Genomic DNA, 27,493 nt, shown 5'->3' on the forward strand with positions numbered 1-27,493 from the left:
GGGGACAAAATTTTCCAGAAGCTGATGGCAAGCCAATATGGTTATCTTCATATGAGAAGAACAGTACGTGCTTATTTGGGGCTCCTGATAGAATCATATTCCTGACCAGTCCCCCCAGTTCTGGTGCCTAGGAATTACCTAGGTCAGAGGTCACAAACTGGTGGCACAGGATGGGGGTGGGAAGTTCTATTCAGCCTGAAGACATATTTGATTTGGGGCTCAATAGTGTTTTTGTTTTTGTTCTTTAAATTAGTTGTCAACATTAAAAAAATCAAAACCCAAAAATCCAAGTTTCCAGGTTCTCTTGAAAAATATGAAGACCTCAGCCCTGTCCCCCATTCCCAAAGCAATCATGCCACAATTAGGGTGGAGAGAAGCCAGCAGCCAGAGGTGGGGGCTGGGCTCAGCATTCTTGGCTCTTTTAGGCCAAGACTGCATTTCTGCCTCCTGATAAAAGTTCATTTCTTCATTTTACAATGCGGAAACAGGCTGGTAAAAACAGGATTGTTGGAAGCCACACAGTTCACTACGGCACACGGGGTGAGTGGGAACAGGATTCCTGGGTCTCAGCCAGCGTCCTGTCCACCATAACACTCAAAGTCAATGCCAAGATATCCTGCCCAGTCCTGGAAGGAATGGGCACAGCGGATCAACAGGTGGCCAGCATGTGGGCCAAAGCAGGCAGGACTTCTGGGTGAAGGCTTTGCAAAGGAAGACTTGGGTGGCAGCACTTGGAAGAGATTCCTCTTCCCTTTCAAAGTCTAGACACCTTTGCAGAAAGTTACTGATTTCAGCGGCAGGATCCCTCACTGGTCCATCAGAAGCCCTGCTGCTTCTGATCCCTGCGTCAGGCCCTCAGTGCCTCCCACCTGAATTAATGCAATCGCCCCCTCACTTATCCCCCTTCCTCTGGCCCTGCTGATTGAGATCCTTCACAAAGCAACCAGAATGATCTTCCTGAAATGAACATCTAATCCGGCCATTCTCTCCATGATCTTCCATTGCTTTCCTCCCTCACGGAGTCCAAACTCCTCAGCATGTTTTACACGAAGTTCTGCGGGACCCACTCTGGCTTACATTTCTGGCCACATCATCTCTTGCTGTTCTCTTCATCAAGGCTCTCACCACCCTGCACCTCTGGAATGGACAGCCTCTTCTACCTGGAACATCGCTACTTCTACCAGCAAATTCCCACTCAGCCTCCGCTTAGATCTATCTTCTTCAGGACATCCTTCCTCCCACCCCAGACTGGGTGAATTCCACTGGGAGGGGGCACAGTCCCTCACAGAACAATAAGAATTTACATCTTTAATGGTCATTCCTGCTGGCCTGTAAATGCTGGGATTCATAGTTCCTCTCTGTGTGGCTCACATACATGGGGGCACATAGTAGGTACCTTACAAAAGTTCATACACTAAATGAATGACAAGATGGAGGGGAAGAAATCAGGAGAGTCACAATGTCTTTTCACTCTAGATGGGCAAGACACAGCTTCCCTGTTCTCAGTTTCCACATGTATACTTTAAAGAGAAGACTGGATAATACAATGCAACACTCCAAAACCAAATAATCCAACTAAGAAATGGGTAGAAGACATGAACAGACACTTCTCCAAAGAAGACATCCAGATGCTCAACAGACACGTGAAAAGATGCTCAGCATCACTCATCATCAGGGAAATGCAAGTCAATACCATGATGAGATACCACCTCACATCTGTCAGCATGGCTAAAATCAATAGCACAGGAAACAACAGGTGTTGGTGAGGATGTGGAGAAAAGGGAACCCTTTTGCACTGTTGGTGGCAATGCAAACTGGTGCAGCCACTCTGGAAAACAGTGTGGAGATTCCTCAAAAAGTTAAAAAATAGGACTACCCCATGATCCAGTAATTGCACTACTGGGTATTTACCTCCAAAATACACAAACACTAATCCAAAAGGGTACGTGCACCCCAATGTTTATAGCCGCATTATTTACAATAGACATACGGAAACAGTCCATGTGTCCACAGATAGATGAATGGGTAAAAAAGATATGGTGTATATACACACACACACACACATGCCCCACAACAGAATATTAATCAGCCATAAAAAAGAATGAAATCTTGCCATTTATTACACATAGATGGAGCTAGAGAATATAATGCTGAGCGAAATAAGTCAGTCAGTAGAAGACAAATATCATATGATCTCACTCATGTGTAGAATTTAAGAAACAAATGAGCAAAGGAAAAAAAAGAGAGAAACCAAGAAACACACTCTTAACTATCGAGAACAAACTGATGGTTACCAGTGAGGAGGTGGGTGGGGGGACGGGGGATAGGTGATGGGGATTAAAGATATGCTTATCATGTTGAGCACTGAGTCATGTACAAAACTGCTGAACTGTTGTATTTTACACCTGAAACTAATATATCACTGAATGTTAACTATACTGGAATTAAAATGAAAAAGTTAATAAAAAAAAAGATTGGACAAGATCATTTCTTCTCACTCAGGGTAGGGTTGCTGGGCTGCTACAGGGCCTGTGAAGAGAGCAGCAGAGCGGTAGAAGCCATGTGCACTATTTCAAAACCCCTGAGGGGACCACGCACCTTCCTGTAACGAGGTGGCAAAGGCCAACCAAGCCTCAGGTGACTGGGTGTTAAGAAAATGTTAATTAGTGGGCAACACTGCTTACCTCATATTGAGTAAGGTCTTGATTAGAGATTAATAGAGTCTTTGATCAGTACAACATAGGAGTACAACATAGAAACAATCTGTTCATGTGTGATGGTTTTTAAAACCGTTATGCCCATGAGGTAAGATAAGAAAATAGTGCTTGGAGGTGGGGAGCAGACCACACACTCTTAAGAGAGGACCAGTTCACCTTAACTCCTGGGAATGGAGGCCCCTCAGGTGCTCCCGCAGAATAGCTCCACAGGGGGAGGATGGGCCCTGCAGTCTAACCCTGATTCCTCTCTTTTCTTGGTGGAGGGCGGCCCAACCACTGTCTGTTCCTGAGGGACTCCCAGAGCCTGCAGGCTGCAGCGGCTTCAGATCTACACGACTCAGGCGCTGAGAACACAGTCTGGCCACACGGGGGCACCCTGAGCCCACACACTGGGCTTCCAAGGCCCAGCTGGAGCAGAGCCGGAGGACAGATCCATTCCTGGAGCCCCAAAGCCCATGCTCTTCGGGAAGACACCTCCCATCCTCCCTGGCCGAGGGTTATGCGGCTCCAGGGTCACAGACCCTGCTGGTGGAGAGAGAGAGAGATTGGACGGGGCTCCTCCTGTGCATAGGGGAGGGACTGAAGTTATGAAACCCCAAAATCACCCTGGAAGGAAGTCCGGTTCAGAAAAGTGGACAGAGAACACAGGCTGCCTTCCCTTGCTCCAGAGGGTAGGGTGGGGAGGGAGCTTAGATCACACCTGTGCTCTGGCTTCAGGACAAATGGCTGAAAGTGTTTTGGAAGAAGAGGCTTTTTTAACACTGGGAGCAACAGGGGCACCTGGGTGACTCAGTCGGTTAAGCATCTGACTCTTGATTTCAGCTCAGGTCATGAGTTCACGGTTCGTGAGATCGAGGCCCATGTAGGGCTCTGCACTGACAACAGGGAGCCTTGCTTGGGATTCTCTCTCTCTGTCCCACCTCCAGCTTGTGCGTGCTCTCTCTCTCTCAAACATTTCAAAAAAAAAAAGAGAGTGATGGAGACAGTAAGAGAAAGACTGAGAGACAGAGGCAGACGGACACACACACACACACACACACACACACACACACACAGAGGGAGGAAGGGCAAGAGAGCAGGAGAGAAAGGATTCAGATCCTACCTGGTTTGGGTGCAGCCAGACATGTATGAAGCAGGGTGGCTTGCCCACTTGGAGTTTAACAGACACTGGTTCAAATTCTGGAGCAAGCAGGGGACTCTGCCCCTTTGAGCCTCACGGTTGCCCACAGTCTGAGGAGGGTAACCATGCCTGCCTTTTGGGTTTCATGTGAGGCTCCAGCAGGATAATTCATATGTGCAAACCACCTCTCATGGTACCTGGATCCAGGCAAACACTCACTGGGTAGCAGAGATAATTCGTGCTGACAAAAGCCAGCAGTAAAGAATTAAAACAAAACAAAAGGCTTGACCACTTACATCTTGTGACTTTAGTTTTCTCACATGGGGACTTTAGGGCTATATGAATTCAACAGTCCCTTCCAGTTCAGATTGGTTGTTATGTCATAATAAATGCCATTCCCCACACAGCCATCTATGCCTGACATGAGCCGAGGGCTCTCTCCAGCTGCTGGATGCCTGCCCCTCCACATGGGCAGAGCTTCTGGAAAGGGTCACTGGACAGTCAGAGAGGCAGCCAAGATGGAAATTCAGCACGTGGCTCTGGAGTCGGGACGGCTGACCCCAGCTCCCGCAGTAGGTGTATAACCTTGTGCTAACAGCTCGCGATCTCAGCTGCACACACTCCCATTCGGAAAATAAAGATAATAATAGTCCCCAGCGCAGGGACTGCAGGGGGTGGGAATGAACTACTTGTCACGCACTCAGAACCGCGCTTGGCACTCAGCAAGCACTTCAATAAATGTTAGCCTTCACCATCACTCTGATCTGTTTTACAGAATAGGCAGTGATCTTTCTAGAATGGTTAGATGAAGGCCATCTGATCCAAAACTGGAAGAGGGACGACACGTTTTCATAGCAGCTACAGAAAGAGCATTGGACTGGGAGCACAAGAGATGTTTCTGAGACCAAGCTCTGCCACTAACATTTCCATATGCAAAGTGGGGTTCCAGCCTGCTTGTCAGGAAAATGAAGACGCTGGCTTGCCTGAGGGCCCTTCCAAACCTGAGAGGACCATCTTTAAGAGGGAAGAATTGGACTAGAGCCTAGGGAGCATCCTGCACAAGCTGATGTCCCCATGGTCCTCACCTGAGGTACTCATAGAGCCCGTACATGGGCAGGAAGTCGATGTCCGACAGGAACATGTAGGGTGTGCCGACGTGCTTCATGGCCACGTTGCGCAGCAGGTTCACGGGGTAGAACTGGCCCTCCTTGTACACGATGTGGTAGGCCACATTGTGGCGGCTCATGAGCACCTCGGAGCCCTGTGCGTAGCGGAGGAACTGCTGGGCCTCGGCGTCCGACAGGTAGAGGGCCAGGCTGATGGGTCCCTCCCAGTGCTTGCAGATGGCCTCGAGCATCTGGAGCCTGGACGAGACAGGGAAGGTGAGCCACGGGGACCTGGTCCACGCACCATCCATCCAGCCTCCTGAGGGGGTGGGGGCAACTCCACCTCCACAGACACCTGGTCAACCAGCTCCCAATCCAAATCCCTGCTCTAACATTAATCACGGTGCAATGAGGGCAAATCCCCAAGCCTCAGTTCCTTTATCTATAAAATGGCCATAAAGACACTTACCTTTCTGGTTCTTGTCTTTATCTGCTTCCAATTGAAGGTGTGATACTGACAGTCATATCCCACTATCAGCCTTCTCTTTTCAGACTCCTCTTTCCACAGGGGGTGGGGATGATTATATTAAATGATATAAAGATCCCCTTCCAGCTCAAAACTCCGTTGCCTCTCCTCTCTCAGCAAAGATGTACAGGAGCCACACTGCTCTGCTAAAGCAGTGACCAGCCATAGAAGATTTAGCCAAACTGGGGTCATAAGTTGCAAGGAGCATTAAAACAGGGGTGATAACAACTATGATCACCGACTCATTAACTATGCACCAGACCCTTTCCAGAACTCCCTCAACAACCCTGTGCGTGACCATCATTTCTCTGATGGAGAAACCGGGGAATCCAGATGTCCAGTCAGCTTGGATTCTTGGATGTGGACCAGACCTGTACAGATGGGTACTGGGACAGGGCCTCGGAGACGGTGAGAAGAAACATATACTGGGAACGGAAAAACACGTGAATGCCAGGGACAAAAGTTTGCCTGGAGTTACGCTGTCTTCATTTGTCAGAGTCCTTATTGCCTCAGGGTCTGAGCCAATTTTGCGAGGCAACATGACAGGCACCAAGCCAAGGATTATGGGCAGGGAAGAAGAAAGCCCAGAGAAAAAACAAGAGGTGCTTCCAATGGAGAGGATTCTACAAAAATGAAGAGAAATCTATAAAGATTTTTTACCCCCCAAAGGCATTAGAAGTGCCTGGCAGATAGGATCTATGGTTAAGAGACAGCAATAGCCTATTTCAGTTTTTTTTCTGCCCAGCAAGAGGTACATAATCAGCAGTCTCCTGGTCGGATGCCCACTTTATTCGGACAATTACCAGGAAATAGATTCCATGCATTTCCCTGCTTCTAAACAAAAGAAAACAGGCACACCTATCTTGTGTCAATGGCTTTCTCGATGGACTTTCAGAGTTTCCTCTCAGTAATTCTGTGAATTGCCATTGCCTGGAGTTGCTTCCTCTCTCATGATAGGGGATTAAGATATTCACTAGGATAAAATGCCCTCCATTTCTCATACTTTATACTTACTAATCAAACTGACCACAGCCAGTTTTCAAAGAGGGTCTGCATTCTCCACAATGCCTGATTTCCCTGAAATGTACATTTGGCTTAAGCCACAGACCCTGTTCTCCACTGGGCTCAGAGAACCTGGGATTTTGAATGATCCCACGTGCACCGCACTGTCGCTATCTGTGAAGCGGGGCGGGGACCGTGCATTTGGAAGGGACAGCTGTTTGTACAAATCCTTTGAGATCTGGGGAGTGAAGGGCAAGAATAATTTCTAACATGTGGAAGGAAGAGCTTGCTAGAGGGACAGCGATGTGGGAGGCGTGCGTGTCTGCTGGGAAGAGAGGTCAGTTCCTGTGGTGGAGTCCCCCACTGCCTGGGTTTTTGACTCTGAGTTTTCTGCGTGGGGAGCCAGCTCTGCCAAAGGTTTAGCATGAGAACAGAGACACAAATACTCCAGGTTCTCAGGTGCTGCTGATGTGCTATACATCACACCCACATGGGCTTTACTATAAAGAGTACAGCGAACAAAGAGTAACAATGACCCAGCCACTCCTTGTCGGTCCGCCACCAGCCCGAAGCTTTCCCACCTCTCCTGCCTCAAAACTAAGCTTTCTGGCAGGACCTGAACAATAGTGGGAGACTGAGGTCTATCATAATGATACTACAGAAAATGTGATTGTGATACAATAAATCTCCACCATTTCTCTGCTGCTTCCAGTGTGCTGGCCACATTTTCAGTTATTGGCTTTTTTTTTTTTAGTTTTTTTTTTAATGTTTATTTATTTTTGAGACAGAGAGAGACAAAGCATGAACGGGGGAGGGTCAGAGAGAGGGAGACACAGAATCCGAAACAGGCTCCAGGCTCCGAGCTGTCAGCACAGAGCCCGACGCGGGGCTCGAACTCACGGACCGCGAGATCATGACCTGGGCCGAAGTCGGCCGCTCAACTGACTGAGCCACCCAGGCGCCCCTACTGGCTTTTAACATTCACACTAATTCCATAAAGTTGAGATTCTTTTAAAAATTTTTTTAAGGTTTATTTAATGAGAGAGACAGAGAGAGAGAGAGAGAGAGAGAGAGAGAGAGAGAGAATCCCAAGCAGGCACAGAGCCCGACTCAGGGCTTGAACTCACGAATCGTGAGATCATGATGTGAGCTGAAATCAAGAGTCGGCTGCTTAACTGACTGAGCCGCCCAGGCGCCCCTAAAGCTGAGGTTCTAACCACTGTGTTACAGGTAAGGAAGTTCAGGAGGCGAAGGGACTTCTTTCAAGTCACGTAGCTGCAAAGTGGGGAAGCTGGATTTACACCCAGGTCTGTCAGACTCCAGTGCGCAGAACACAGATGGTTATTCCATGCGGATGGCTGGCAGGCTGAAACAAATGTCCCCAAGCAGCTTCTCCTTGTTTCCCCAAACATGAATGTGTTCTTCCCCTGGTGTCAGCTTCTGTGCGTTCATTCCTTCCTCCTCCTCCTCCTCCTCCTCAGTCTTGGGTCTGTCTCAAAGACCCCGCCGTTCTCTTGACCCTCCTCCTGGTTGCGTGTCCCACACCTGTTCCTTAGGGTCCCCCTGTGCAGCTCTTGTCCACACAAAGTTCTGTGCTGAGTCACTCTTTGGTCTCTTACACTGGAAGATAAAGTCACAGCAAGGACCAGGGACGATGGAGAATGGTTCAAGAGACAAAGGTTCATTCTGAAACTATGGAATTTTCAGTTTGGAAAGAATCATAGAGGTTTTCTTAGATTATGCCATCTTTATGATCAAAGAGCTCAGCCTCGGAGAGGGGCTTGGCTTGGCGAGCACGTAGTGAGCGAATGGAAGAGCTCATTAGCGCTAGGACCCATGGTCCCGACTCTCTTGCCCCATGCTCTTCTCCACTTCCACCATTGCTTCATGTCTGGAAGGGGAGGGCAAAGCTCAGGAAAGGACAAAGAGATGGCGGGAAGGGCTAGATTGAGGCCAGGGCCACCCAGGGAGTCCTACTGAGACAGGAAGCCTCGTGTGTTCTGTCTAGAATCAAGGGAGCAGGCAAGGAGACAGCCAGGTCAGAAACCTGTAAGACTGGGTTGGAAGGGACTCTAGAATGCCAGTCGGCCTCTGCTGACATAGGGAACTCACTCCCTACAAGACAGCCAATTTGGTTCACCAGAGCAAGGCAGGATGCATGGTGTGGCAGTGCAACCGTGGGTTCTGGAGTCAGAACTGGGTGGGAATTCTGAGCTGTGTCAGTATCCCTGAGCAAGTCATGATGGTTCTTTTGAGCTTCCATTTCCACACATGTACAGCGTGGACAGTGATAACCTCTGTAGATCACCAAAGGGCTATAAGTTATTCTTCTCTCTCAATCTACACCCTCGGCTAATACCCCCCACACCGATTCTGGGATGGCCACGTGACTTGCTTCCAACAGGACACAAACACAGGTGTTAAACCGTGTTTACATGGTGGGGCTTGGCCCTAGCTTTGTGACAACCACCATGGGACAAGCCTACTTACTACGCTTCTATGAGGCATCTGGCACAAAGCAAGGTACACAGCAGGTACTCAATATATGGCAGCTGTACTCTTCCTTAGGTTCTGTTTCTGCCTTTCAAACATGCACCCAGCCAACAGATATTTATTATCTATAATGTGCAGGTGAACGTGCTGGGCCCTGCGATGAACAAGAAAGACAAGGTTCCTGCGCTCCTGGAGCTTCTTTCCAGTGGAGGGAAAAGACAGAACAAACCAAAGTAGATTCTGAGGGAGTGAAGGGCTAAAGAAGGCAACCAAGACAGGAAACAGGATGGAGTAACTGTGACGGCTGCCGGGGAAGGCCTGATGGGCACATGAATTTGAGACTTGGGTAAGGAGAAGGTCCCAGCCTTGAGGAGTCAGGGCGAGAAGCTTTCCAAGGAAAGGGAGCAGCCTTTGGGATAACTGGGTATAGCATGTTCAAGCAAGAAGAGAGGGAAGATGGGTGAGTGAGGGGCAGAAGGGCAGAAGACGCTGGGGAGTAGGCAAGTGTCAGGTTACACGGGGCCCGGAGGTTGCTGTAATACTGTTCTGAATGTGGTGAGAAATCATCAGAGACTTTTAAAGATGGTGACCTGATGTACAGATAGATCCCAGCTAATGATAGGTTGACTTGACAAATTTTCAACTTGGGGCTCCTGGGTGGCTCAGTCAGTCAAGCGTCTGACTCTTGATTTCAGCTCAGGTCATGATCTCGCGGTTGGTAGGTTCGAGCCTGACATCAGGCTCTGTGCTGACCACGTGGAGTCTGCTTGTGATTCTCTCTCTGTCTCTGCCCCTCCTCAAAATAAATAAACTTAGAACAATTATTTAAAAAACAAAACAAAACACAATTTTTAAACTTTATGATGGTGCATTCAGTAGAAACCATCCTTGGGGTTTAGAATTTGCATTTCCTCTCCGGGGTATCAACATGCTGTGTGATGCTCCCTCGTGATGCTGGGCAGCCGTGGCCATGACACTCAGTCAGCTGCATAGTCACAAGGGTCAGCAACTGATACACGGACAACCAATCTGTACCCAGACAGCCATTCTGCTTCTCACTTTTGGTACACTATTCCAAAAATTGCATGAGACATCCGACATTTTATTATAAAATAGGCTGTGTGTGAGATGGTTTTGCCCAACTGCAGACCAAGGTAAGCGTTCTGAACACATTTAAGGTTGGCGAGGTTAAGCTAGGATGTGTGGTAGGTTAGGTGTATTAAATGCATGTTTGACTTACGATCTTTTCAGCTTATGATGGGTTTACTGAGCTATAGCCCCAGCCACTGGACGTTAAGGAAGATCTGTATTAGAAGATCACTCTGGCTGTTACATGGAGAAGGGATTACCTTCCACTCTCTTGAACGATGCTTTTCAAACTTAAGCATGTTCAAGATCACCTGGGAGGTTTATTACAACACAGATTCCTGGGCCCCACTCTAGAGGTTGCTGTTGGCTAGGTCTGGGTGGGGCCAAGAATTTGTCTCTCTAATAGGCTCCTGGGTGATCTAAAGCAGGGTCCCCTTCACCTCAGCTAACATCCCTTCCTCCACTCACAGAAGGCAGAGAAGACCCATCAACCACAGGATTCCCTGGAGCTATATTCAGTATGTCAATAACTTTGTCAAAGGAACACGAAAGAGCAAGCTCTCCTGGCCAGGTGGCAAGGATGCTGTGACCAGAATCCCTCCTATCGACCGTTCTCGTGTGCTGCTAGGACAGGAGGGACGTCTCCCGTGTGCTGGGAGAGAGCAAACCTGCCGGTTTCATAGCTGTGGCAGGCGACATTCATTCTTTCTGAACAGAATTCTAGAGGGAGCCGGACACGGGAGCCTGTGTGCCGGCTCCCCTAATTCGTTGTGGCGTTCACGTAGGGCCTACTTCTGACTCAAAGGTTTACAAACACACCCGGAATGTTTCTTCAATTAAGAATCAATCCAACAGGCACCAGTCAGCCTGCTGCATCATAATTGGATGTGTAGGATAAAGCGGAAGGAGGAATTCCTACCGTCTCCATCGGCTTGTGGTACTGCTCTATAATTTTTTATTATGTCCCGCTAAGCATCTCTCGTTAGGGTGTGGAACTCCTTGGGTTCTCTGGGGTATTGTTAGGATGGCAACACTTGTCACAACGCATTAGGGGAGGGGATCATGCACCTGCTATGCCGAGGGATGTGCGTGCTTTGAAGGGAAGGTCTCTGGGGCCAGTGTTTGTGGCAGATGCGAGAGGGGCCAGGGTTTTCTTTTCAGAGGGCTGGGAGAGGGGGGCCTGCCGGGGTCCTGCAGCCCCAGCTGGGAGGATGCTTCTAGCCAGCACTAGCAGGAGCAGTTCTGTTTTGCCTGGATCCTTTTATTGATGGCAACTGCATACAGAAGGATGGCTGTGGGGTGTTAATCACTTAAACAATTTTCTAGTTGTCTATAAATTCCAGATCGTGAATTCCACAGCTAGTATAGAGGTTAAAAAAAAAAAAAAACCTAAGGAAAGGGAAACTAGCATTTGTTGTAGACCTACATCTCACTGAGCACTCCACAGCCTCTTATTTCAGAACACCTGACACCAATCTGTGACCCTGACAGTATTGTCCACTTCACAGATAAGTAAGATGAGGCTCAAAAAGCCTAAGTAACTTGCCCAAGTTCATACAGCTAGTAAGTGGTGCAAATGGGCTTTGAACCCAGATGTTTCTTTTTGTTGTTCCCACATCACTTCACCGCTCCTAAATACATACCATGTGCAGATGCTGTGGTCAGGGTTTTGAGATCTGTAAGCATTTATTGAAGGCAAATATATGCCAAGGGCTTTCACAGACAATCTCTCATTTAATCCTAATTGGGACCCTATGAGGCAAATATTTTTTTTTAACTCTTTTTATTGAAGGAGAAAGATAACCAAAGTGCAAGTGGTGATCTTGCACAAGATCACCAGCTGAAGAGTAATGGAGTTGGTGGGATTTGAACCCAGAGCTCTTTGTGAGATGAGTGTCCTTTTGTGCATTACCACAAATACTAAGATTTTGGCCAACGGTGCTATCAAATGATAAGGAGCCTCTGACCACACACCAGGGTTAAGTCCTGGGTATGTACTATCTCACCTGATCATTACAACAACCTTAGATGGGAGCTACTGTCATTAGCATTCCCAGATTACAGATGAGGAAACCAAGGCTTAAGAGGTGATTTGTTCAGGGGCACCTGGGTGGCTCAGTCGGTTGAGCATCCGACTTCGGCTCAGGTCACGATCTCGCGGTCCGTGAGTTCGAGCCTCGCACAGGACTCTGTGCTGACAGCTCAGAGCCTGGAACCTGCTTCAGATTCTGTGTCTCCCTCTGTCTCTGCTCCTTTCCCGCTCACACTCTGTCTCTCTCAAAAATAAATAAAACATTAAAAAAAAAAAAAGAGGTGATTTGTTCAAGGGTCAAAGTCAAGAAGTGGCAGTACCACCAAGACCCCACAGTGTCTGATTCCTGAGACCAAGTTATTCAAGGTCAGACCACTTTATTCAGATTAGAAAGGATGCCAGATTTACCTCTTTCATTTTCTCCTGAGTTTGAGGTACCAGATAGTTACTAATCTTGATTCAGCATATTTTGTTGATAAACTGAATGTATTAACAGGAGGCATGAATTGGACCAAGGAAAACCAGGGATGGTCTGAGAGCTGAGAACCTGGAATTGTCTGAAACTCACTCACCTGGGCAGATTATAGTATTTGAGCTTCAGGGAACCCATCTGAGGGGCCTGACGTGCGTTTATGCTGCCTGAAGAATATAGAAGGCCAATCTCAAACATCATTCAGCATGAATATTAAGGATTAGATTTTATTTTCATTTTAAATGGCATAGAGGAAAAGGAAAAAGAAATGAGGAGACTGGAATGGCCAGGTCACTCACTAAAGTGCTGCCTGGTGAGGGGAGAGCGTGCATACCCCAACCGAAGGCTGGGTGAGGAGCTCAAGGGACATAGAAGTTTAGGGGTGACTCTGGGGCTCAGGTCTTGGTCAGGCCCTTACGGAGCCTCACAGGGAGCTTGACAGGGTTGAGCAGGGGCAGGGGGCACCGGCCCTGGCATCCCAAACCCCTCTGTAATCCTACCTGGCCAAGTTCATCTGATCTCCTCTTCCTCACCAATCCCCGAGACTCTAACCACACTCAAGCCTGCGTGTTCCCCATGGGCCTGGGGTCCTCTTTGTCCCATGAATACGCTTAGCTCCACCTTGGGAAGCCTCCTTCTTTCCCTGTGCACTTTCTCCTGCCCACCTACTCAGCCTCCAGCTCAATGTAGGCAACACCTCCCTTTGGACGCACTCCCTGTCTCTTCTTTTCTCTGCCCCCAGGCTGGGATGGGGGCTCCTCTCATAGCATCTTCTCTATAGTGAGAATTCTAAAGATGAATTCTAAGCTGGGCCCCCCAACTCCTGCCCCCCTGACATATAGACCTGTATAACCTCCTCCCTTGAGTGTGAGCCAAACCCAGGGAAAGGGATGGAATATTGTTCCCATGGATTACGTGATACAACAGACTGCAGAGTCTCCTGCTGGCTTGGAAGACGTAAGCTGCCAGGCTGTAAGAAAACCACAAGGCTAAGACCTAGGGGTGGCCTCTTATTGCTCAGAAGGACCTCAACCCAAAAGCCAGCAAGGAAATGGGGATCTCAGTCCTAGCATGAGTTCTGCCAAAAGCCAAATGAGCTGGGAAGTGGACCCAGACTCCCATGAGATCACAGCCCCAGCCAACACCTGGATTGCAGTCCTGAGAGCCAAATAGGGGATCCTGCCAGCCCGTATCCAGACTCCTGATCCCCCAAACTGGAAGATACTAAGTGTGTGTTTAAGCTGCTCCATCTGTGGTTGTTTGTTCTACAACAATAGATAACACACACACCGTCTGAGCCATGAATACGCTATACACTCCTTGAAGGCAAACATGGCGTCTTCTCATAAATATCCCCAGCTTCACAAAAGCCTGGTACAACACAGCAGTAGATGCCGACACAATATTTGCTGAGTGGTCACACGAGTTTTGGACATTAGGAAACGGAGGCCATAGGAAGGGAAAATCTTGCTTGAGGTCACACGGTAGGTCCGGACAGAGCTGGTACAAGGACCTCTGTGCTCTCCTCTTGAGTCCCAGTTCATCTCTACCTGCCACCTGTTATGCTCAGCAAGTTCTGTGTATTTCTGCACAGGAGCCCTGAGCCTGTTAATCTCCAGGAAACACCCAACCAATGGAGCCACTTAATTCCATAAGCAAGCATTCGCCAACACACAGTGGCACTCCCACAGTGAGGAGCCTGCTTCCATAAGCCACACTGAACTCGACTCATTCCAGATGTCTCTCGATGCCAGGTTCCGCTCACTCACTCCTTGGACTATGTGTGAACCTTCTCATGTCTGAGTGCTTACCCCTTCATTGGCTTGTACAGTCTTCAATCAGTCCCAACTAATAACAACTGACATTTATTGAACACCTAACAAGTGTGCCAAGTACTGTTTTAACTCCTTTAATCCTGAAAACAGGCATTAACTCCTTTCATACTGAAAACAACCCCATGGAGTCTCATCCATAGGCTGGACAGGCATCTCCAAGGTGACTCAAAGACAGAGTGAGCCAATCAAATTCCCTTCCCAACTGTGGGAGGTGAGGGGGAATGATATGAAGTAGGCTGGGGCTAGGGAGCCACTGTGAGCCATGTGTAAATCAAAGAGAAAGCTGATCACTCGAGGTGGGAAGGAGACACATAGGACACCCAGGCAAAGAAAAGTATAGCCTTGAATGCGTGACCTCAGGACTCTGAACCCATATACCTCCTGGCAGCCAGAGAGAGAGATTTTCAAAAACCTAACCTGGATCATATAACTTGGTATAAATGTCTTCACTAAGTTCTCACCACCCTTAGGATAAAATCTGAATATTTTGTGAGTTTCTAATGTTCTATAATCTTACTCTCATGCCACTTTCCTGCTAGGCTTCAGCCACTGCTCTTCTATCACGTTTTTGAATGTTGCAAGACCCTTCTCACCACAGGGCCTTTACACTCGCTATTTTATCCACCTGGAAACGTTTTTCTTTCAGCAACCCACATACCTGCCTCCTTTTCTCATCCTTTAGATCCCTGCAGAAATGTCCCGTCCTTATAAAGATTTCCCCTGACCACATCACCTAAAGAAGGTCCCTCTCTTATCATAGTTATTATCAATCTCTTTTCCTTCCAAGCACGTATCACAATTATAATCATTTTACTCAACTATCTGTTGCTATTTATGCCACTATCCCCACATTCTCAACCCTGGTTGCACATCTCAAACTTAAAACAATGCAAGGTCTCTACCACACAAATATTCTTACTTAAATGGTGTGCAACAGAGCTTGAAGGTGAATTTAAGAGCTCCCCACATGATTCAATTTGTCCCCAGCCAAGGTTGAGAATCAGTGCATTAGAGTGTAAGCCACATAAGGGTGGAATCACGTCAGTACTTCCTGATAAGGGGTTGATGGATGTTTGCTGCATCAATCTACTAAGGAAAAGAAACAGCAATTGCTTTCCAGCAGTGATAGTGGTTCCAGAATATGTGCTTTCCTATAACACACCCCTTCTTCCTTCAGGTAGTCTGAGTAGACCACTGTTCTTCTTACTCTATCCTCAAAACCACACCCTCACCGGAAGACAAGAGCCCTTGGGTTTCAGGGCTGGAGAGGGCTGTGACCTGAGCCTAAGCCTGTGAAGCCATCTCTCCCTTCTCCGTATGAGTGGGTATAGAGCTGCAGGGAGGGCCCTGTGGGGAAGGCAGGGCCCATCTGCATACCTGTCCATGGAGAGCTGAGCGACCAGGGTGACATCCGTGTTGTCTGAAGCGGGCTCATACTCATAGTGTAAGAAGTACAGGTGGGTTCGGTGGACAGTGAATCGTTCTCGCCGGAACTCATAACACAGGTCATCCTCATCCAGCTCAGAGAGCTGCTTCTGAAGCTGAAAGATAGAAGAAAGGGGTATGGGACCAGGAAGGGAAGCCCCAAGGAGCCAGGAGCCTGCCCTTGCCTGAGGTGGTTACTCATTAGACGTTGTTGATGGGTCACACATAGAAAGACAGGATCACTGTTTTTAGTTTCCTTGGCAATTTAATTTTATAAAGGCCATGATGAAGAAATGAAGGCCATGAAGATCCCACGATCTGAGAAACAAGCCTCTCTCAGCTGAGAATGATGGTGGTTATCATCAACAAACATATAAGCAACCACAAACTTCTTATAAACACAAAAATGTTTTGGTAGATGACCTAGTACAACAATTTCAGATAACAGGGCAGAATGTACTGAAATCCAAATGCAGCAGTGCCTTTGTGTGAGCTGATGCTTTTCTCCCGCCTAGAGCTACAGACTTCAATCTCTATACCAGCTATTGTGAGAGAAAAGCAAAACCAACCCCCAAACAAAATTTAAAAATCTGTTTCTTTCATTCTATCCAAGTTTAATCAGAGTCTTGGCATCCACTCTTCTTTCTTCTTTCTAACTCTCAGGAAGTCGTGCTCTCTTAATCTGCCTGTAGAAGTTCTTAGCTCTACTTGCCTTCCAAATCCAGCATGTAAGAGCAGGCTGACCCGCCAATAGGGAACCAAAGACTTAGCATCTAACATTGACAGATGCAGACGCACAATATCCAGATTTGTCTGAGGATGCACAATTGCCTGACACACAACCATGTCATGCCAATCCCACCATGTCCCTCCCAGGCAAGGGTGACTGTGTCTACTTCATTGACGAAGATTTGCAATGAAAAGTAAAAGAACTTCAGCAGGGATAGAAATTAGATCAGTGGACGTGTTGGGGCAGAGTAGATGGACTGGGCAGAAGCGGGAGAGAAGCTTTTTGGGGGATGGAAATGGAGGACACTTTGTCTGTGAGACCCTAGCTGGCCCTGCCAGGTAGAGCTGGGTCCACTTCTCTGTGCCCCAAGAGCACTTGATTCATAACTCCGCTAAAGCACTCATTAGTTTGAACCGAAATTAATCAAGGGTAACTTCCGTGGCGCCATGGTGACACTTTACCATTGCCCTTAGCACTGTGCCCATTGCATGACAGGTGCTTAATATTCATGTGCTGCACACATGAGAAATGTTTGCTGCACATACACTGTAATCATTGTGCATTAAGGCCTGTCCTTCTAATTTTCCTTCCATATCCTCTAATGTTATACATAGAAGGTGATCCTTCTTAAGCCCTTTATTTGCTCCTGTATTTGCAGTTCAAGGGTCTGTAATGGCTGAAAACGTTTTGGACAGCAAACAAGCATGCACCGGGCTCTCTGCAAGGTGGCGGGTGCATGTGATCCCTTGGAGCCCTCCAATGAGGCATGTACAGCCTCATCTGACAGATGAAAAGCAGTTTCGAGATCTTGAGGTCACTTAGGGAGGTTGAACCTGGGTCTGCCACCAAGCTGCCTGTCCGGGAAGGATGCTCACTCAGCCTTGGGTCAAGAAGCAGACGCAGCACAGTGGCCGAGGCTACTGGTTCTATCCCACTCACACCTCTACAATCTTGGGTGAGCTGCTTAACCCTTCTGAGCTTCCACTTCCTCAACTGTAAAATGGGGTTGATAATAGTAACTACCCCAGGGGGCTGTAGGAGGACTCCAAGAGATCCTGCATATGCAGAGTACAGTGTTTGGAGGGAAGTAAAGACACAGCCAACGCTGTCTATTACCAAGGTTGTTATCACGGTTAGGAAAGGGAGACACGTGGGTGGATGCTTTCCATCCTCAACCACCACCTGAAGGAGACAGTACAGGGAGGGCAGGGGGGGCAGGGGAGGCAGGGGCTGGGTGAGCCTGGATAGCACTTCTGTCAAACACAGTCCCTACCTCCTCCTCCTTGAGGAACCCAAATATACCTAGAAACCACAGTGTCACCCCCCAAGAGGAAACTTAACCAATTCATATCCTCCTCCTCTCCCACCCACACTGCAAAAGAACACAAGCAATTATTCCCTTTCAGAGAATATACATCTGCAAAGTTCTTTGCAAAAGCAGGGTTGTTTGGGGTGGGGGTGGGGGTTGATTTGTGTGGTGTTTTTTAATGTGTTGACAGGAGTGCATGGCTTCCGGTTCAGTGAAGACAGGTGTGGGGTCGCATGTGAGGATAGGTGTGGACATGTGTGTAAGGGTGGCCACACACGTGTGCATGGAGAAAAGCGTCTTTGATGAGCTTTAAAAAGAGAAGGTTATTTTGAAGGTTATTTTGAGAAAGGAAATTAGTGGGCAGAACATAAGAAATGCATGGGTGTATAGGGGTTTCTCTTTACTTATGCAGGCACATACCCTTGAGTTAGGGGCAAAAACCATCCCAAGGTAAATGGCTCCTCCAGGCAGGGGCTGTAGCCCATTCATCTCTGAATTTCCTGTACCTAGAACATCTAGAGCATCCTGAATGTTCACATAGTCTCTACTAGATGTACTCATAGCCATGTACTCAGGTTAAAAAAGGGAACAGTGACCAGTGACGCTTCCAGAACTCTCAAAGCATGGTCTGACCAAGTTGGGAGGGTCTACCAATAGTCCTGAGGGATAAGTAGCCTCTATGAACTTCATAGTAACAACAATGTGGTTCAGTGGCATCCATCCCTAGGTCACCTGTGGCCTAAGGGGTAGGGTCTAGGGAATACTGTTGCCTTCCTTGAGCTTTAATGTTCTATTCATTATCAACATGGTGGTCTGTACCTTTGCTCAGCTAACAGGAGTGAAACACCTGCTCTGGGCCAGGTGCGGTGCTAAATGTTTTCAGGTGGATTGTTTTATTAATTTAATCCTTTAGCACACATCCGTTTTACCAAGGAGGAAACTGAGGCTCAGAGGGTTTCAGTTATCTGCCAGTTACACAGCTAAGGAGCAGTCCAGACTGAGAATCCAGTCTGCAGACCTCACACCAGGGACATCTTCGCAGTGTGGTGACTCCTCTTCCAGGGGATAGATACAAGGATCAAGGGAGATGGTGGAAGACACAATCCTCCATGAAAAAGCAGGCCACAAAAATGCGTATGCAGTACGATCCCAATACAGCAAAAAGACAAACAAAAAGCCACACGGAAAACAGACAAAAGGGAACACATTACAATGTTAACTAAAGCTTTTCTCTCGACTGGTGGATTCACAGATGAATTTTATTAGCTTCTTTATACTTTTCTGTATTTAACAAATTCCCTGCAATTTTCTCAAAGGAACTAATGCATGTAAAAGTGCTTTATAAACTGTAAAGTGCTACACAAAACCTAAGCAATGTTATTATGATTCCATTATGTACCTTTCCAAATTCTAATCTAGGAATTCTTAGTGCTGACTGCATGGTTGATGTTATCTCAAGGGGAAGACTGGAACAGCTTAAAAACTGCTTAAAACTACCTCTTTTTCACCCAGGGTAGGCGTAATTTCTCCAGGGAGATGCTGGGCTGGAGGGAGGGCTTTCATTAACAGGGCCTGAATGCGCCCGCACTCCGTACTCTGGCCACGGGGGAAGGAGCAGGGGGCTCCTGACAAGCAAGTCACAGAAACAAAAGACAGATTTCTCCTGAGATAAAATGCATTTGCTAAATTGCTTCTTTGGGCAGCCAGCTGAGGCACAGGGAGATTTGGACTCAAGGGAAAATGGCCCTTTAAGCACTTTGCATTTATTTCTTCCCATCCTTAAAGACAGTGGCCTGGATTGACCTCTGAGCTGTCAGAGATGACGGCTGGTCATTCCTGAGGATTCAGAGGGGTTGCAAGTGCGTCCATGGCTCTGGCCTAATGGCCTTCTGTTCAAAGTCAGGCAAAACTACAGAGAGAGGTTATGGGGATAACCAGAAACTGAGACCTAATCTCTCTGACATCCATTTTCTATGTGACCTTGACCGAGTCATTTCCCTGATTCATAAGACCAAGAGTTTGGGCTTCATAAAAGAGCTCTCAAGGATCAAATGCTCACTAGGGTCAGCAAATGTGCTGGGAGCTTTGCAGACACTTTCTCTTTTAATACTCACACAGACTCCATGGGTTAGGGACAGCTGCTATCTGCCTGTTTACAGATGAAAGCATTCATCATCTGAAGGGTATAGCCACTTGTTCAAGGTCACACAGTGAGTGGACGGAGCTGAGATACTACCTCCAGGTGTACTTCCTTTGAGTCCTTGTAAGTAATCAAGTCACTACAATACCTTGTTAATCAATCTCTGGGACTCTTTCTAGTTCTAATGCTAGATAGTTCTGTGACTATAGGAGACTGAACACATGTATTCCCCACAGTGGCAGAGACCTTCTGCATTCATCAATATTCATGTTCTCTTCTCTTCCTGGGTGCACAACCAGGCTGTGTTCCCAACCTTCCTGCAGGTAAGCTAACTGCATGGCAAAGTCTGGTCAGTGGAATGTGGGCAGGTTCTGGCTACTCTGGGCACCACTTTCGAGGCTAACTTATGCACCTCTGTCAGAGAGAGCAAGGGCATCCAGTAGAGTTCAAGGCTCCATGGAGGGAAGAGCCACAAGATGGAAGGAGTCTGGGTCCCTAAACCTGGAAAAAACACACCGGCCAATCAAAAACATCCATTTGGACCTTCGTGAGTAATAAACAGCTAGCATGCTGAACCCATTTTACAATTGCTTGTGTTACTTTAACTAACATGACTACTTGCCTCTTCTAGCCACTGAGTGATGAAGACAGAATCCAACAGACCAAGTAAGAAGTCTATTCCTTCTTAGGACACTTCTCTTTCGGATGCCTTGGCAGCACAGGTGGAAATACCTGGTGGGTAAAATAACACTCCAGAGTGTTGCTTTATACTTTCAACTTACTTTCGGTATTCTATGGCCTCGACACCCATGGCCTTATGTGTTCCTCTCAATCTCTGAATGAGACAGGTGGGGCTGCCCTATTGCCCTCAGGTGACTGATGAGGAAACCAGGGCCCCAGAGATTTGCTTCGAGAAGTTGGACTCTAACGCACGTCTCCTGAAACCTACCTCAAGGCTCTTCCCTGTGGTTTTCCGTGAAGCAATTAGGCTTTATCAAACCACACAGACAGGTAGAGAAAGATTACTAGCTCACACTGGCTGCCTGCAGTGTGTATTAATCAACGAAGTTCCAGGAACTCAAAACATCTACTAAGGAAAAAAAACCCATGCGCCACTTTCCTGTTTTTGTGGGATGGGAAAGGCATGGGTTTAGGTCTATTCAGGGAGTCTTCCCAGAACTCAGGCTCTGAGGAAATAATGAGGAAAAGGCCTGGTCTCCTCCCTCCCAGGTTATCAGTATTAATTCATATGTGACACACACAATGAATAGGCGCTTATTATGTGCCAAGCTGTGTGCTAGGAATGGGGAATGAACCCATTTCTACATCTAAACTGTTCATAGGGTCTGGGTGGGGAAATAAATGAGCAAGTTAGCAATTACAATGCTGTGTATCCAAAATACCAACAAAACCTAGTGTGTGTGTGTTGGGGGGGGGGGGGGTGTGGGCATGTGCTGTGTGCCACACTGCCCAAAGTTCCTCAGCTCTCTTATATTTAGTTCTCACTGAGCCTATCAGGCAGCACTCGTTACGATGCCCATTTAACAGAAGGGAAAACTGAGGCACAAAGAGTTTAAGTAAATGGCCTGAAATCTCATATTTAGTATTCCTAAGATTTTACATGTGGCAACCCTGCTCCAGAGCTGCCCTATTAGGTATGGCACCAGGAGCCGGCCAGTGGAGAAAAAGTCCAGGAGAAGAAGGCAGGGAGTTGCTGCAAAAGCACATGAGGGGAGGGGCACCTGAGCGGCTTACTCGGTTAAGCAGCCGACTTCAGCTCAGGTCATGATCTCATGGCTTGTGGGTTCGAGCCCCGCATCGGGCTCTGTGCTGACGGCTCAGAGCCTGGAGCCTCTTTGGATTCTTAGTCTCCTGTGTCTCCCTCTCTCTCTGCCCCTCCCCTGCTTACATTCTGTCTCTCTTTCTGTCAAAAAGAAATACACATGGAAAAAAAAAAAAAAGCACATGAAGGGAGAGCACCTAGCACATTGGGACAGATTCCAGCCAGAGCCTTGGGGCGGGAAGGAGGGATGCGTGCAAGTTGGAGCCAGATGGGAACAAAGCAGATAGGCCACCATGGTGTGCCTAGCACCCAGACACATCCCCTGAGCACCAGGACCCCCTGGCTCCTCCTCTTCTCCCTGCCCCCGCCTCCCAGGCAAACACTGTGATCCTTCTGGGATCCTCCAGAACAGAATATGCCCGTGGAAGGCCACCAGAGGCTGGCCTTGGGCAGCCTGTCTTAAGGCCCTGGTGCCATCCACCCAAGGGCTCTTCTGCCCACCGCGTGAGCAAAGAGCTGGTGACCTGCGGCTCACACGTGAGGGCAATAATGCATTCTGGTTTTTCCTCTGGGGTTTCTCTGGGATACAGCTGTTTCCAGAGCCATCTGTTCCCCGGCCCTGCTGCGCAGACGGATGCTGTAAAGTGTTTATAGAATCCACTTATATATGTCTTATTTTTAACTTCTAATTGAGCCACGGTGATGCTGTGGTCTTTTCTTTTTGGTGGGCTTGGTATGAGGGAACGTGGCCCACACAGGCAGCCTGCCACCCTCGTAGGATGTGGGCGTTGAGTCTGGAAACCGTCCTTTCAGAGGTGAGGGGGCACTCTCAGAGCAGCTGGAAGGGAAGGTGTCAGGACAAGCTTTCTGGCCAGCGCGCCGAACCTGGCCTCCTGTGGATGTGCAGCACTCCACACCCCTTAAACCCATCAACCCGCACAACAGCCTGAGCTGGGCTTATTTATTATGGACCATTCTACAGGTGAGACCACTGAGGCCGTGGGAGGTGAGAGTTATACCTAAAGCCCCATATCTAGTCTTCAGGCCAGTTGTTCTGATTTCGAGCACAGGGGTCCTTCCAGTACACCACAGGTGCTTCCAGAGAAGGACTTATAATAGCTTATGTGTTTGCCAAAATTTACTGAACATACCAGGTGCCAGGCGGTCGTTTACAGGCATGAAGATACACTGATGAATGAAACAGACAAAAATCCTTGCAGTCACAGAGCTTCCTGTCTAGCGGGGAGAGACATAATCAACAAAATAAAAAAGTCAAGATTATAATATTTCTAGTGGTGAGAAGTGCTGTGGGGAAAAATAAAGGCAGGAGCCCTGGGAGACAGGGATGCTGGGGTAGAGGGCAGGTACTACACTTGTAGATCGGGGAGTGTTTTAAATACTTGTAGAAGGGCCACTCGGCTGTGGGTCAAGCTGCATACAGGTTCCAGCGCTGCCATCAACCTGTTGCATGATTTGATTCCTCGGACCCGCTACCTCCTTCTCCAGAAATGGAGACAGTAACTACCTTGCAGGGTTCGCCTAAGAGTAAGAAGTGGTGATAAGTAAAAACCATGAGGACAGTCACCGAATAACCTGCAGTTCTCATTATGTTCATTTTCTATACAGAGCTCCATCCACATGGGAATCACAGCCCTAGTTCATCACTCCTGAGTAAGACAGACCCGGTTTCCAATCATGGCCCCAGCACGTAGGAGCTGTTTGACTTTGAGCAAGTAACTCATCCCTTCTGAGCTTTGCTTTCCTTATCTGTGAAATGTGACTCATAAAGCCTACCTCCCTCGACTGCAGTGAAGATTAAAGCTGCATTTCCCTTTCTGCAGGAAACCCCCAATTGGCAGAGGCTGCTAGAAAAAGCAGATAAAAGTCTTGAAGCCACACAGAGAGCTGTCCCCATTTAGGAGACACTAGTGTGACTAATGCCTGGCACAGGGAGACTCAACAGGCTCCAGCATCTCTTATGTCATCACTTGGAGACCGTTGCTGGTTTCCTGAAGCGCTGTCCTGGCGAGGATGCTGCGGATGGGGCTGAGCCCAAGTACAAAGAGAGGGGCCATTGATTAGTGATGTCTGCTGTGGACATGTGCTAAGGAAGCTCCAAGTCTGCAATGTCCATTGACTTACAATTCCACATAAAGGTGAAAAGTCATCAGTGTCCAGTTTTTTGTTGTTTTTTCTTTTTTTGGCACATTGTGGATGTTTGCTATGTTTCATAATTTTTAAAAAAAAATTTTTTTAACGTTTATTTTTGAGACAGAGAGAGACAGAGCATGAACGGGGGAGGGGCAGAGAGAGAGGGAGACACAGAATCGGAAGCAGGCTCCAGGCTCTGAGCCATCAGCCCAGAGCCCGACACGGGGCTCGAACTCACGGACCGCGAGATCGTGACCTGAGCTGAAGTCGGATGCTTAACCGACTGAGCCACCCAGGCGCCCCAGCTATGTTTCATAATTTAACTTCTCACTCAATAATGTGTGATTCTTTTACTAGGGTCTTTCTGACTTACATATAATTGTTTTTACTTTTTTTCCTTCAGCTGCAGGGGAAGGATGAATGGGGAGGTGAGCCCAGAAAAGGTTGTTCTGAAGCTGATGAACTCAAAGTGACAGCTGTCAGAAAAGAATTTGCAGAATAAGCAGGAGAGTCTGAGGCCATTTCCTGCCAGGATAAACAGCATCCTCCTTCCTCTGGCCAATTCCTGCCTCCTCAGTCTAGTCAGTGCCGCCTTAGTCACTGAAAATTGTAAACTGAGGTTAGTATACTTTAGTTATTAAAGGAAGCACATGTACTTTACGAAGATTCCCATCCAAACTGATGAACACACCTATATTCTAATGGTTCTGCATTTGAAAAGGTGAGCTTCCTTTATCTGGAAAATTCCCTTAGGTAGAACAAGGCACTCTTGATGATAAAACATCACTTTACAAATGCAATGCTTAGGGAGAGTTGCCTGTTTCTGAATCACCAATGTATGGAAACATGCCACCCTATCTGGTAGGCTGTCAGGGACAACAGGGGTGTATCCTTATTTTTCATTGCTCTAGAGGACAGGACTCAGAAGGGAAGGCTACACTCAACATAAGGAAGAACAGGTTAGCATCTGGAGCTTTCCAACAGTGGAGTAAGCTGTTGTAGGTGATGAGCTCCCTGTCTTTGGGAGGATTCCAACAGAGGCCAGATGCAAGCCTATTAGAGTTGCTGTAGAAGGATTTTTGTGTGGATTAGGGGTGGGGAGTATCTGTGATCACCCAACTGTGCTCTGAGGAGCCCCAGGGTTTCCTGGATACATTTGAGGGACGGGGTTGCTGAGGAAAAGGGAGGGAAATGCTAAGGTAAAGAATTCTGGACTCCACTGGAACTTCAGATAACAACCAATGCCCACTGAATGCTTACTGCATTACATAAATTATTGGTTCCAGGGAGAGATGTTATGGGACAGGAGAGACTGTGTGTCCCATCGGCTGTTCATCTAAACCACAGATGGAACCTGCTCTTCAAAGCAAACCATCTTGTCCTCAAGCAAGAACCTCAAACACAGTCTAAAATGGGAGTCTGCTCCTTCCATCACATTGGGTTCTGAATGCATTTACTCTTTGGCAACAAAGTCAGCCAAATGGGCTCTCCTTCTCACCCGGAATCTCCTACCTGGTGGGAAATCCATTTGGGATTGTTTGGCCCAGAGCAAAGGTGATAGTCCCCTGCTATGTTTTACAGCAAGGGCTCTAAGCAACGCTGTGTTCCTCTCTCTGCCAGGCCTGCCCGGGAAAAATGTTCATAAAATCTGAAAACCATTTGTGGAACAACAGATTTGGACTCAGAGGGATTTGGAATCGCAATTGGTGAAAAAATGCACCTCAGTGAATGCTGTGTTCCTGGTGCTGAGTCCCGTTTTTGGTGATTTAACATAAATTATGCATAAAACACTGTGACAAAGGCATCACTGTCCCCACTTGTCTGATGGTGAACTGAGGCTTGGAGGCCTCGCATGAATTCTCTGAGTCATATGTCCGCTGAATGAGTGATCTGTGATGAGGGAGCCCACTGTCTTCTCATCACCGCCCCAGTGAAGAAATAATAGTGAATTCGTGTGGCTTTTTATGTTCTCACATTGCCTTCCTTTGCATGTGCCCTGTTGTGTTCACCTCTGGTCTCCACTGCCTGTGCTGTTCCCTCCTTCCCACCAAGTCTACTCTCTGTACCCCCTCATTCCTCCTTTTTTGGCCTTCAACTCTTACCTCCTCCAGGAAGGTTTCCCTGATGCACCTGCTCTCCTGTAGTGTATGGAATGGCCTTCTCGTGCACTATCGAAGCACAACCTTGCTCTGTCACTTCTCACACCGAAGAACGACCCCTGCGTGTCTGCATCCCTCACTAGAACAGGCTGCGATTTGCAACACTCCCCCTGGATCACTAGTCCTGTGGCCGGTGACTGTCTGAACAACTATCTGCCCAGCAGATACTCCCTTTGGAGCCCTCTCCCCTCTGGGACCTGCAGTCCCATGAAGAGGTTCCCGACTTCATTTCTTCAAGAATGCACTTGTCAAAGCTCTACTAATGACCTCTTCCCACAGAGCTGGGAGTATCTGGCTTCGGCCCACGTCCAAGATCTTACCCTTTCCTTCTGGCTGTGTTTGCCGGTGACACTTGACATGCTAGAGGGCCAGGGCTGGAACTCCCTACAGGGACGCCTTTCCAGGGACACAATGTTACAGCCTCTCTCCTTGCCCCCGCCCCTGCCACTGGGGGCGGGCTCAGCCAGAGGAACCTGGCAGCTGCAGGGCACAGGAACCTGTCCTCTTGACTTAGAGTGCTAGTTTTACTGCTCCCCTGTTCTGAGCTGTTCCCTCTGTCGCTGCTGCTGCTGCCCTAGGTCAGAGCCCCACCTCCACTTTTGCCTGGGATGTGGCAATGGTCTAACTGGCCTCCCAGCCTCCAACCTGTCCCTCTTATTGTATTCTCTATATGGAGCGATTTCTCTCAAACATAAATGTGACCTTGATTAAAGCCCTTTAGTGGGTCTTCACTACTGACAGGTCAGTCAAAACTCCTAAGCGCAGCCAAGGTCCCTCCGATCAGTTTCATTCTTCGTCACTGTCAACATGTCTGTGCTCCAGGACACCAGCTGCCAGCACGTTCTCTGTGACTGCCCTGCTTTTTTATCCTCTCTGTCCTTTACCTGGGACTTCCTTCGTCTCTCTTATTTGTTCAAGTATTCCATAAATATTTGTTAAGTGCTTATGAGGTCCTTGCTTCTCTGCTAGAGGAAGGAGTCCCTAGAGGGGAACAAGACAAAGTCTCTAGAGGTCTTATATTCTGGTCTTCTATTAGGGAAAAAAGAAGAAGAAGAAAAAAGAAACAACTGTATGAACCAACTAATTGTGGACAGTAGCATGTGCTTGGATGAAAGGAAAATGGAGCACATCACAGACAGTGACTTGAAGCATTACTTAAGGTTAGGGGCAGGTCAAGGGGAGTTTCTGAGGACGCCACATCTGAGACACTTGGGCACCTGGAGGCAGGGTGTTCCAGGCAGAAGCGAAGCAAGCACAAAGGCCCTGCCTTGGGAAGGAGATTGGAGCAGAAGGAACAGAAGGAGGTGGGTGTGGCTAGTGCACAGTCAAGGGCAGAGTGTTTGGGACAACAGCTGCAGCAAGCAATCGAGAGGGCTGTTCTCTCCTTCGAGGCCCTCCCTCTAC

The 27,493-nt window shown here is 47.9% G+C and overlaps 1 protein-coding gene across 3 annotated transcripts in view; it reads right to left on the bottom strand.

Moving 5' to 3' along the window:
* Positions 1 to 27,493, bottom strand: part of LARGE1 (LARGE xylosyl- and glucuronyltransferase 1) — a 541,763-nt gene that overhangs the window by 26,296 nt on the left and 487,974 nt on the right. For all 3 annotated transcript variants that reach the window (XM_060656501.3, XM_078449495.2, XM_078449496.2), the window contains exons 11-12: positions 15,770 to 15,933; positions 4,923 to 5,201 (exon numbers count right to left, since the gene is read on the bottom strand). In XM_060656501.3, the coding sequence (XP_060512484.2) occupies positions 4,923 to 5,201; positions 15,770 to 15,933 (443 nt within the window). The remainder of the gene's footprint in view (positions 1 to 4,922; positions 5,202 to 15,769; positions 15,934 to 27,493) is intronic.

Source organism: Panthera onca, chromosome B4, assembly GCF_046562875.1.
Source record: "Panthera onca isolate mPanOnc1 chromosome B4, mPanOnc1 haplotype 2, whole genome shotgun sequence".
NCBI lineage: Eukaryota > Metazoa > Chordata > Mammalia > Carnivora > Felidae > Panthera > Panthera onca.